General features: G+C 45.2%; 1 protein-coding gene across 8 annotated transcripts in view; it reads right to left on the reverse strand.

The window, feature by feature from the left end:
- The window catches only part of LRGUK (leucine rich repeats and guanylate kinase domain containing), a 139,122-nt gene that overhangs the window by 68,756 nt on the left and 57,203 nt on the right, over window positions 1–13,163 (reverse strand). For all 8 annotated transcript variants that reach the window (XR_004276755.1, XM_032304526.1, XM_032304522.1 and 5 more), the window contains 4 exons: window positions 11,147–11,243; window positions 6,817–6,930; window positions 3,897–4,098; window positions 3,175–3,270 (listed from right to left, as the gene is read on the reverse strand). Coding sequence is in view for 7 of the 8 variants with exons in the window: in XM_032304526.1 (XP_032160417.1) it covers window positions 3,175–3,270; window positions 3,897–4,098; window positions 6,817–6,930; window positions 11,147–11,243 (509 nt within the window). In the remaining variant the exon portion in view is untranslated. The remainder of the gene's footprint in view (window positions 1–3,174; window positions 3,271–3,896; window positions 4,099–6,816; window positions 6,931–11,146; window positions 11,244–13,163) is intronic.

Consider the following 13,163-nt stretch of genomic DNA (forward strand, 5'->3'; position numbering starts at 1 on the left):
CTTTTCTTTCTGGGGGGGGTCTCATTTATACTTACATAGGTAATGTAAGTCTTTATGTAAACATACAGAACTACAGAACTTAAAATCAGAGGGACCCAGCTCAGAGTGGAAGCAAAAATGCAAAAGCCAGTCAGTCCTGGGGCGGTGACCCTGCTGGGACTCTGGTCCCTTTTCGGGGAGTCACGATGCTCATTTTGGGGTGGTTATGGTTGGGCCCTGCTCACCGGCAGTGAACTCCGGAACATGGGGGCCTGCCCTCCTTGGCATAGACTTCATGCCCTCAAACTCCAAGAGGCCCCTGGCTCTACTCTTGAGCCACTAGAGATCCTTTTAAAGCTTTATTAGTAAGGATCATGCTCATTAGAATTTTTAAATACTCACTTGAATCACATCTGGCCTCCACAAAGTCACTTTATGTGCAGGTTTATCCTGAAACCATCGACAGAAGACAGTAACGTCCTCCACAGATGGACTACTTAAATAAAATGAGGTGGTTTCGCTTCTTAAGAAAACACATCATTTTCCCAAATGCTAACCCTGCCAGGAAAACAGGGTTTACGCAGGCCACTGAATTAATGCAATAATTATAAACCTTCCCTCTACTTTTTAAAGCAGAGGTTCCGTGAGTCAGTAACTAAATGATCCAGTTTCTGTTATGCAGTGTGTCTGAGAGGAAGAACATTTTAACAAATTCTATAATTCATACTTTCCATTAAATCAGACAGGCCGAACCTAACTGGTCCACATAAATGAAGTTTCATTTTACCCTTTAAAAACGGGAGTCTGTTTTCCTATGCACACATTATCTGGTCTATTAATTCACCAAATGGCAACTGCACCGAATCGTCAGTGTCCTGGTGGTCACAGAATGTGGAATGATGGAGAGCAGGGGCCCCGCTGGCTGAGATCCAGTTCAAACGCCACAGCTCACAGGTGCCCTCTGTGCAACCGACTGACAAACACGCTTCTCTCCTTTTCTCAGAACTGGTCAGGCTCCAGGGACGGACTCATGCTCATCTAAATCCACAAGGGGCTGATTTAAAAGCCAGAACACCAACTGATTCATTTACAGTGGGAGCCGGGCCCAGCTCAGGGATCAGGGCAGGGTGTTCTAACGTAGGAGCGTGCCCCCAGCGCAACAGCTCCACCCAGGGGATCAAATTAAAGATCAGAAGTTGCCAGGTTAGCAAAGATTGAAAGCAAAGAGAGGCAGATTTCCTCACGAGAGACTTCCATCCAGCTCTCGAAGCCTCATGAGATATGCCATGCCCTCTACCCAGCACGGCTTTCTAAAAAACTGATGGGAGTTTACCCATGTGGATCAACACACGGGCATCCTCCTCATCGAATGTCCCCCCTTCGAAGACTGGGCACAGTCCTCCAGTCCTCCATGAAGCCTGTCTGCACATAGGGTACACTTTCTTCCACTCCTCTGCAGGCGGGAAGTCCTACCCTGGTCACCTGTCTTCTAGAAGAAACACATGGAAGGACAGCCTCTCGCTGTGATCTGTTGGTTGCGAACCAGTGTCACAATGACCTTGTTCCAGAGGTCCCTGACCCGAAAAACGTGTGTAAAATTGTAAAGGGCACTGCCAGTCTCAACTCTGGCAAAATCATGGCCTGGCCTGCCCCAACCCAGCCAGCGAAGTCCTACTGGGCCAAGAGTCACGGAGGCCAAAGCACGCGAATACACAGTAAGCAAGGGTCTCACATCAATGTTTTACAATATGTGATATGTGAGAGCAGTTCAGCCCACTGGAGAGGACCTTCTTTTTCTTCATTCGGGTGTCAAAAACTACACAGAATGTAAAGTCTGTCGTCCCCACCATTTTTAAGTAATCGGCTCAGTAGTGTTACGTATATTCACGTTATTGCGCAAGGAAGCCCATGAGCTCGTTTCATCTTGTAATAGTGAAACTCTGTAGTTGTGAAACAACAACACTCCATTCCTCCCACCCCCCCCCCCAGCCTCTGGCAACCATCCCATTTTTCCGTCCTTATGGATTCGACGAATCTAGGTACCTCATAAAAGGGGCATCAGACTGTATTTGTGTTTCTGTGACTGGCTTACTTCACTTCGCAGAACATATCCTCCTTGTGGTGTGTGTCAGACAGAAGCCCCTTCCTCTTTAGGGCTGAATAACATCCCACGGTATTTATCAACCACATTTAGTTGATTCATTTGCCTGTTGACGAACAGTTGGGCTGCTTCCTCCTCTCAGCTGCTGTGAATAATGCAGCAGTTCACTGGGGTACAAGTACCTGTGCAAGTCCCTGTTTTCAGTTCTTCTGGGTAGATATCCTGAGGTGGAATTGCTATAATATTCGGTGATTCTATTTCTAATTTTTGAGGAATGACTACACTGTTTTCTATCGGAGCTATACCATTTTACCTTCCCAATCTCTCAACATCCTTGCCAAAGCGAATTTCCTGTCATTTTTTTCACTGAGAAGTCAGCCATCTGAGCGGGGATGAGGTGGATTGGGGAGAACCTTTAAAATCCATCTCAAAATACCCATGGCCCAAATTCTAAGTTAAGGCTTTAGAATTCCTGGATTCCGAGGAGAGACACTGCTCTACAGCCTATGCTGTTTGCTGCGTATGTTCCATGGGGCACTAACTCTCCCTCAATGGAGAGCATCAACTATCTAGCACGATAGTCAAGTGAAGTTCTGAACAGCAAAGCAGCTTGCCCAAGGGATGGGAGGGCCACAACCAGGCTCACACCCTCTGACTGTGCTCTTCCACTGTCCCCTCTAGCACCAGACATTTGGAGGACTGTGGCAATGCAAAGAAAAGGAGAAAGAAATCTATTGGCTGAAAACAACGCTAAACACAAACTTGCCGAGCAGAATGCCACCTCAGCTCCCTCAGGGAGCCCAACTTCTGGAAGGCTGAGTTCTGAACCAGGAGGCTGGCCCTTATTTACCATAAACCACCAAGGAGGCACCAGCCAGCATGTCCCTGAAGGACAGCCCTGTGAGTGCCACTACGGCCACCCGACAAGGAGAGGGACAGGTGCAGGGGGCTGATCACGTAGCTCACTTGTGAAGACAATCACACGGGAGGAAGAAGGGGGATTAAAGCGTTAGAACCAGCTTGAGCCTGGCTGACGAGTACCCACATCGCAATTCAGACTGGTTTCCCGGGCACAAAAAGGGACAGCGTAGTACCTGCAGTCGGAGCCAAATTCTTGGATGTTTCCTCAGACAATCCAAGGTATTCTCTGATGAGGTGACTCAGCTTTTGGTAGGCAACTTCCAGATCATCTACAGTAAATGAGAGAAGGTACTTTAAGGCAACAGAATCATACCAAAACACAGCCAATTTGCAACTGATGGTGGTATTGATTTTCTAAGCTACATCTAAGTAAGGACTATTGTGGTAGGCAGAATTCTGAGAACCTCAAGACACTTCACCCTCAGATAACTGCCTTCCTTCAGTGTGGGCAGAACCTGTGAATGTGAGGGGGTGTTACTCCTGTGATTATGTCATGTTAAATGGCAAAAGGGAGTTTTGCAAACGTAACGAAGGTTACTCATCAGTGAGTTTGGGCTAGTCAGAAGGGATACTCTCCAGGTGGGGTTACACAGGATCACATGAGCCCCATAAAGGAAGAGTATTGTCTGGTAGAAGAGGAAAGCAGAGACTTGAAGCACGAGGAGAATGTGATGTGCAATCTCCAGCTTGAAGACAGAAGGGCCACACGCACACGACCTGGGTGCAGCCTATAGGACGTAGGGCAACCCCTGGGAGAGACTTAACAAAAGAAGCAGACACCCAGTTCCACAACCACAAGAAACTTCATCAGCCAACAATTAAGATGCAGGTTACAGCAGATTTTCCCCCAGTGACAATACACTTCAAAAATAAAACTTCACTGAAAGTTACCAACCTGCATTGATGATAGCATCAAAATATCCTGGAAATTTCTGATTGGTTTTAATATAAAGGTCCACTCTGGACACAGCAAATTCAATCTCTACACGACTGAATAATCCTTTTCTCCGCAAATATCCTTCATATTTTTCCTTGTCCATGGGCACCACCAGGATATATCGAGGCTCAAAATAGGAAAATTTCAAACTTCTTACACCCTATTTGTTCAAAGAAGAGGTGATAAATTAGAAACAGACACACAATTTAGAAATTATGTTGGAGATATCTGACAACATAGGTGTAATAAGTAGTCTTGTATTATAAGATTTGGATAATTAGCTATTATTTTCCTGTAAATATCTCAAAGTTGGATTACTTTCCTTTGTCCATCAAATATTATTATTGGAAATTAAAGAACTACCTGGCCATCCTCTAATTAATTACTCTAATAAACATGATGGTTAACAAAGAAAATTGCTAGGGGCCCCTGGGTGGCTCAGTGGGTTAAGTGTCCAACTCTTGATTTCGGCTCAGGTCATGATCTCAGGATCATGAGACTGAGACCATTGTTGGGTTGCACACTGGGCATCAGGCCTGCTTGAGATTCTCTCTCCCTCTGTCCCCACTCACATCCTCTTTAAAAAAAAAATAAAAAATAAAAAATAAATTGCTAGATACAAACAGGTACATTCACAGTAGTACTGTGTCTTTAATACTGAAGAGAAATTTCTCTTTTTCTTTTTTCAGATTTTATTTTTAAGGAATCTCTATACCCATTGTGGGGCTTGAACTTGTAACCCAGAGATCAAGAGTCACATGCTCTACTTAATCAGCCAGGTGCCCCACTGAGAAGTAATTTCAAGTCTACATTTCAAAAAGCATCCTCTGCAGCTGCAGGACATAAAGATCTTACCAGAGAAGAAAAGCTCCTCTGTTCCCCCATTGTCATCGCCTTGGGACTGGCCCTATTCCTAAACCAGCAACCTGGTTGGCTGGTTCCTGCTACATCTCACAGCTTCTACCCAGAGCAAGGGACAACCAAGCTGCCAGGAGCTCACACCCAGAAGCGCGGCTGGGTGGTGGTCTGTGGATCAGGAGGGCTGGGTGGTGACAGACCACAGCTCCCCAGCTACTGCAGACCACGAGCCAATCCCACAATTGCTCCCTGGGCATCAATTTCCTCATAGCGGAAATGCAAGAGTCCTTCCAAATGAACTCTAAAGCCCCTTCCACCCCGAGCCCATCATCAGCAGTTTAGCTCAATGTTCAAAATCTTTGTTTCAAACATGGGGTGGGGGGACGAACTATGGGATCTTTTACAAAAGAATTTCTAAGTCTGCCAATGACAGGACAACCAGGGACACCAGGCCTGGTTCACGGAGTCAACCTCTTGGAAATGAGTAGGAGAGATTCTCAGGGAGGAAGAGGGAGGAGGGAGCCAGCACTCAGAGAGCCGGGGAACCTGAAGAAGGTAAGCACAGGAAGCTGGAGAGTTTCTGCCTTGTCCAAGGAAGATATTTTTGGTGATTAGCATAGAAACCCAGAAAACCTCCTTAGAGAGGCAAATGCAGTCAACTGCAGAAAGAGGAGAATTGTGGGATTTTGAAGTTAGAAAAATTAAAGAGCTGGAAGAAACGGGCGCAATTTCACTGCAGTGAGGCAACACACCAATCCGAGGAGCCAAAAAGAAATCAGTCTCCTGTTCTGCCCAATTACAAGTTTTAAAAGAAGTTTCAGAGTCGATAGAAACAGAATATCTGACCAGCCCAGATTTTGTTTTCTGTAAGTTTGATCTAATAGAATCATTTTCCTAACTTATTTTCCTGACTACAAAACTGTTACACCACTCAGTGAAGTTACCTTCCAAAGACAATCAAGTTTCTTTAAAGACTTCACATACTTAATAAAGCCATAAATTTTTAAAACAGTTAAATAGGGGGAGTCTGGGTGGCTCAGTGGGTTAAAGCCTCTGCCTTTGGCTCGGGTCATGATCTCAGGGTCCTGGGATCAAACCCCACATCGGGCTCTCTGCTCAGCAGAGAGCCTGCCTCTCTGCCTACTTGTGATCCGTCTGTCAAATAAACAAATAAAAAATCTTAAAAAAAAAACCAATTAAATAGGATAGTCATAGTTTTACTCTGGATCTAGACTGGATCCATATTCTAGTTACAGATTAGAATATGTAATATTCTGCATATTCTAATTATAGAAGATCACTGGGGAAGATGGGATATGGGGGCAGAGACAGAAATCTCCTGAAATCTGCAAGTCTGAATTGCTCCAAGCTGGAATGGACTGCAACCTGCAAGCAGCAGTAGGCTGACAGCACAGCCCACGCATCTCCCGTGAAGAATCAGAGAACAAGGGCGGCCGCACAGAGCGGCCAGGCAGGTCCCGAGGGGACAGTGTACCAGCTCCACAGCCTGTGAGGAGCACCTTTACCTGGATATCACTTCATATAAACAGAGACCACATGCCCTAAACGAGGAATGTAGTGAGGAAGTTAACACAGAAAGTGAATTGTGGGGTGGCTCAGTTGGTTAAGCGACTGCCTTAGGCTCAGGTCATGATACTGGAGTCCCGGGATCAAGTTCCACATCGGGCTTCCTGCTCAGCAGGAAGTCTGCTTCTCCTGCTGACCTCTCTCCTCTCAAGCTCTCTTTTATTGCCTCTCTCTGCTCTCTACCTCTCAAATAAATAAAATATTAAAAAAAAAAAGTGAATCATGAGTAGCACTTCTATTCCTGGTATATGTGCAATCCATGTCTTCTGTCATAACTCCAGTTATTTAACTGTGCATGTTTGGCCACCCCTGTGCCTAGCAGGGTGCTAGGTGCTACCCCCACCTCCTCAACCACAAATATAGATAGATAGATAGACTCACTTAAACACACACATGCATTTAAAATAAATTGACTGAATGAAAAGACACTTACTTCTATTTCCATGTGAATACAGCTTGCCAAACCATCTCTTGCGATACCTTCTATGGTGTCCCTATTTAATCCGTAACTGTGATTACCATAATTAAATGTCAGAATGAATTTCCCCTGAAATTTGAGAAGCACAGAGGTTTTTCATATAACAGCTGCCATAATGAAACTGAATATAAATAAAACGATTTGATATCTTACTTTTCTATGTTTCCATAAAACTTACAAATAGAAGGCTAACGATGGGTTTATGAAACTTAATATCAAAATGTGGTAGAGAAATTTATTCAGAATTCTCAGCTGGAAAAAAAAAATTGAGTTTTTGGAGATCCCATAATCTGCTGACGGAACACATGAGGAGAGTGAAGGCACTGAGGAGTGTGAAGCTGCTGGTAGGACCGAGCATTTTGCTCATTTACCTGCTTCCTTGCCCAACGTGCACCATAAACTGTCATTACTGAGAAAGCAAAACCGATGGCCCGCTCTTAGCCTCAGCCATATTGGCTACGCTGGTAGACCAGGTACCCCAGAAAAAGCTCCCATTCTCGGAAGCCTTGCATTCCCAGATAAGCCTGAAGGCCATGAATTACAGGGACATCTAAAAACCTTCGCATCCTGAGATAAGCCATGAAAAACAGACCCAATTCGGTTTTTCCTTATAAAACACAGCTTTTTATTGACACTGCCCCAAATGTTTTTCATCAGAATTGCCGTGTGCCCTAGAGTCATCTGAGATTTAAATACTGCCTTCCATCTAATTCCTGGAAGCCCAGTTCTTCCCAAAGCTGTACCCCCTTGCAAAACAGTCCAAGTTAAAACATGCCTCTCAAAATCGACCATTTCTTTGATGCTGTTATATTTATTAAGCTACTAGGTCTCATCTAAACTGGAAAGCTGATGACAAAAGAAGGAATAAAAATACGGATGATCTTGGCAACTGTGGCTCCCCACACACGGGATTTTGAAAGAAATGAAAGCTTGCGAGGCTGAATCCCGTCAATTGAATTGAATCCCACCGGATGGCAGCATCATTAAGAACAGGAGCCATTAGGAATCCTTTATGCTACCTCTGCCTCCTGGCCCGACATGTTCCGGAGATTTGGGGATGGGGGACTAGGCCATCTGTCGGGGGTGGGGGGTGGCACGGGTGTTGTAAGTCCATGAGACACTGAATACCTGTTGTGGCGCGGTGGGTCTCTAGTGAATGTGTCTGCTAGGAGTGATGAGGACAATCACACACTTCATAATCCAAAGGAGTTTATATCACGCATTTTAAAAGTTAAAAACTCAACAACAAATATCCTAATATTTTATGTCTTCAATGTCATGCCTTCTTTGTTCTTTTTTTTTTTTTTTTAGATTTTGTTTATTTATTTGACAGACAGAGATCACAAGTAGGCCGAGAGGCAGGCAGAGAGAGAGAGGAAGGGAAGCAGGCTCCCTGCTGAGCAGAGAGCCCAATCGGAACTCGATCCCAGGACCCTGGGATCATGACCCGAGAAGAAGGCAGAGGCTTTAACCCACTGAGCCACCCAGGCACCCCGCCTTCTTTGTTCTTTGAAGCAAATCGTACGACATCTTATATATATACATATATCATATGTACGTATATAATACATATATATATTGCATCTATATAGATGGATAAGATCCCCATCTGAATCTCCCATCAGGCATATACTCTATCTTGCTTACTGTGACTCACCCTGTTTTCAAAATGCGGGTTTTTTTGTTTTTGTTTTTTTTGAAGGTAGGGGTAGAGGGAGAGAGGGAACCTTGTTCCATGCAGGTCTCCATGTCCAATGTGGAGTCTGACCTGGGCCTCGATCTCACACCCCAGAGATTGGGTCCTAAGCTAAAATCAAGAGTTGGACACTTAACCAACTGAGCCACCCAGGTGCCCCTCAAAATGTACTTTTGAATCACATTTCAGATAAATACTGTGCATTTGTTTACTTGTGTGTACAAGGGCCGCTCTGTGGAGCCCAAAAATCTCTTCTGGAAGAATGAAGAGTTGGGAGGAATCTGGCATTGTAATTTAGTATATAGAACAGGCTTTGTTATACTTCTTTTAAAAAAAATTTAGAGTAAGTGTCCTCCAGCTCCTGGCTGGTGATAGTCCTTTCACATCTTCCTGCTGGGAGATTTCTTAGTAAACAGCAATAATCCTATTTCAGAAGCCTCCAGGTCTGTGATCTTACTTCCACAAGAGAGGAAGAATATCTTCAGGGAAGTGACTGCACGTATGTCCTTAAAAATGGATTGTGTGTCTGGGGCACCTGGGTGGCTCAGTTGGTTAAGCGACTGCCTTCAGCTCAGGTCATGATCCTGGAGTCCCAGGATTGAGTCCCACATCAGGCTCCAGCTCCACGGGGAGTCTGCTTCACCCTCTGACCTTCTCCCCTCTCATGCTTGCTCTCTGTCTCTCTCTCAAATAAATAAACAAAATCTTTTTTAAAAAATTAAAAAAAAAAAAAAAAAGGATTGTGTGTCTGTAGGCATGCAGTGGGGTGACGATCCACATGTAGGTGATGAGGGAATGGAGGAGAGGGTGCCTCCACAGGAGGCGCCTGGGGATGCCAGGGTAGTCTGCCAAGGCGGGGCAGCAGGCTGGCTGGGTGGGGGTTCCGGGGAGTGGGGGTGTGTATACAGGAGGCTGAGTGTGTCGGTGTGACTGGCGAAGCTGATAGTGTGTCATGAGTTACAACCTCTCACGGTTTGCCTCTTCGTGAAACAGTCTTGAGCTCACTTTAAGGAAAAGGAGCTCAGAAGCAAAATTCCAGTTGAAGAAAATGACATTATACTGAAGTAATAAAGTTAGCAGAAGCAGTAAAAACGAGCACTACTCACACAGACAAGGATTTTGTAGAGGGAGTCAAACTGTGAAACCAAATATGGAGTGTAAATACAGCGACTTCTTAGACTAGGAATTAAACCAGACTTAGTTACTACGGATCCAGTAAGGTATGGAACATCAGGGGAGCATATGGGGTACTGAGAACAGATGAACTGAACCAAGAAAAAAAATGCCTCAGACTCTAACAAGAGAAATTAACATGAATTTCAGGAACTAGCTGTTTTTCAACCCTAAGAGTCCTAAAGGAATCCTTCTTACTAATATCAAGATAATGCTTCTTATCTCTGTTAAGGCTTTTAGGAATATAAAAATCCCAAAATACTCTTGATACATTCAGATCAACTACCAGAATACAGCCCTAGGAGAGAAGATTATAAAGAATCTCAAAGATGTTCTTTTGACAAGGTTAGAGGGGAAACCGCCTAGAGATTATAGGACTTTCTCATTTGGTTTCTCTGTGAATGCAAGAGAAAACAGGCACTATGTATAAAGCTGGGCATTCAAAATCAAACTCATAGAAACTGCAGATCCCATGCTTAACTCTACTACAGTTATGCACACTGATGTGTAACATGGAAGCTTAAGGCTACATATGTGTCCAGGACAGGCCAACTGAATGAGACACTGCGTGATGAAATGATACTTAGGGCCACAACAGTTAGAAAGCACCAGTGACGGGGCGCCTGGGTAACTCAGTTGGTTGAGTGTTCAATTCCTGGTTTCAGCTCAGGTCATAAACTTAGGGTCCTGAGATCAAGCCCCACATCAGGCTCCGCACTCCGTGTGAAGTCTGCTTGCCCTCTCCCTCTGCTCTCTCTCATAAATAAATAAAATCTTAAATAAAAAAAAGAAGAAGAAGAAGAAGAAGAAGAAAGCACCAGTGATGGCAAACAGGAGGGGTCTCTGGACAGAACACTCCCACAGCAAGAGAGGCTCAATTCATATCACACATCAGACTGGTCTGTGAGAACTGCCTATGTTGAATAAAGTCTGATTAATAACAGCGGCACATGGGGCACCTGGGTGGCTCAGTGGGTTAAGCCTCTGCCTTCGGCTCAGGTCATGGTCTCCAGGTCCTGGGATCGGGCTCTCTGCTCAGCAGGGAGCCTGCTTTCCCCTCTCTCTCTGCCTGCCTCTGCCTACTTGTGATCTCTGTCATATGAATAAATAAAATCTTTAAAATAATAATAAATTACAGCAGCACATAATAAGCACAAATCACAAGCACTTTACATAGAGGTCTTATTTCCATTTTCTTAAAACCTCTACTCACTGAAAATTTACAATATTCTCTCCAAGATCCTAAAATAAAGCTGCACGTCAACAAGGATATACACGTGGTTTAAGAAAAAACAACCCAAAAAGAACACTTCTCTCATAACAAACACAAGATTTTCCTCTTTGTTATCGCTAGTTCCTAATATTCCTACCAGAGGAAGAGTGTTTCTTGTGTAATACAGGGGAGAACGTTCTTACCATATTTAGCATTTCATCAAAAACTTCCTGAGAGATAAAATGGTAATCCACTCGATCCCCTTCTCCAAAGTACGGCGGTCTTGTGGTGTGGCAGGCCCTGAAAGCACAGTAGATAATGGGTCGGCTTCCAGCAGCTTGAGATTGAAAATAGAAAAGGTTTGAGTAAAAGTAGGTTTTAAAAAGTTGAAACTGATCCACGAATCATGAATTGTGAGGTAACGTAGCACTGTGGTTTCGAAGTGCTAGACCACATTCAGCAGCTCCGCTCCTCCAGGGCTCATACAAACGGGATCGTCCACACCGAGTCCGGGCGTGGGGTGTCCGTCACCTCCTCCCACATGACTACTTCCGCTCGTTACCTGTATATTTCCACCCAAGAGTCTTCGTGTCCTCTCTGCTCTGTGGGCATTTCCCCGGGCCCCTCCTCATCCCTCACCTGGCTGGCCCACCTGTCTTCCAGGAGTCGAGGTAAGTGCCCCGCTCCACTCCCGCCCTCCACCCCCAACCCAAAAGCCTCTCTTGACCCCCTATGGCTGATGATGCTGCTCTCCACGTGCTCATAGCCTCAGTGTCTGCCACTCGTCTCCACCCAGTTCCTTGCTCAGGATCCCACCTCCTCAGCTCAGCCCGTGCTATCAACACCAGATATAAGCCTCCCAAGGGAAGCCCTGGGTGGAGCTCTCAGGTCAACCAGAGAGATCCTTGCTGATCACTGCGACAACGGCATCCCCTCCCCGTCCCCACACCCTCCCGCTTACTCCCTGTCACCTGAACCGTCTTCCCTTATCCACATTATCTGGTTGTTCCCTGTCTTCCCCAGCGGGACGTACAACTCAGGAGGAAAGGACTTTATCTTGTTCATCTTACTTGCTACTGCATTCCCCATCACCAGCCTCCGTGCAAGCAGTCACCAATTACCTGTAACATGAACCAGTAAAGGGACGCTTGGGTGGCTCAGTCGGTTAAGCCGCTGCCTTCCGCTCAGGTCATGATCCCAGGATCCTGGAATCGAGTCCTCCATTGAGCTCCTTGCTCAACGAGGAGCCTGCTTCTTTCTCTGCCTCTGCCTGCTACTCTGCCTGCCTGTGCATGCTCTCTCTCTCCCTCTCTGACAAATAAATAAATAAATAAATAAATAGAATCTTTAAAAACATGAGCAAGTAAATGACACCTGCAAGGTAGAAAAGAGGCATGACCAACTCCATTTGGTGGAGGGCAATAAACACAACTAGTCTAAGGCCACCGAGCAGACCAGCATCAGTCCCAGAAATAGACAGTGGGGTCCCAACTAGCCCATGACTCTCAAGTTCATACCTCATTTCCTAGAGTGGAGCTCTGGGACTGCAGTGCAAACTCATCTTTTGTACTATTCTGTGGTTTTCAAGGAGCAGGTGAGACTAGCTAGACATCTGACATGGTATTTCAGGTCTTCCTCACAAGAAGCCATGAGGCGAGTGTTGCTATTCCCATTTCACAGATGATGAAACTGAGGCACAGAGGCACAGCAGTTAGCTGACGAAGCAGCAGTGCCAGGATGACCCCGCGTCAATTCCTCTTACTATCGGTTACGCAGCGTCATAACCTCAAAAGCTTCTCTGTCACAGAGCCCAATTTTTATCATTTATACCACTATTCCCCTTCCATTATCATCATGAATTAACTAGACTAGGAAAGTTAAAGTCTTAACATTCTACTTAAATTACAGACCCAGGAAGGAGAGTATATTCCAAGAAGACACTGTCAAACACCATGGTATTTGTTTTGTGGTGTGACTACTCTGGCATTCCTTCACACACCTTGGCAGGGCCTTGGGACCTCTGTCTAGTGGTGTCCTTGACAGGCGGAAAAGAGAATTCAGTGACTGGGAACCCTGCACTGCACACCCTTCACATAGCCTTGCGCGTGGTATTGGATTTGCATTTTCCAACAAAGGAACTGAGCGGCAGGAATTTTTTTCAGAATTTCTAAAAGGAAGACAAAGCCAAGAAGTAATATGAAGCTTCTAGGCAGGTAAATA

Source organism: Mustela erminea, chromosome 11 (genome assembly GCF_009829155.1).
Source record: "Mustela erminea isolate mMusErm1 chromosome 11, mMusErm1.Pri, whole genome shotgun sequence".
NCBI lineage: Eukaryota > Metazoa > Chordata > Mammalia > Carnivora > Mustelidae > Mustela > Mustela erminea.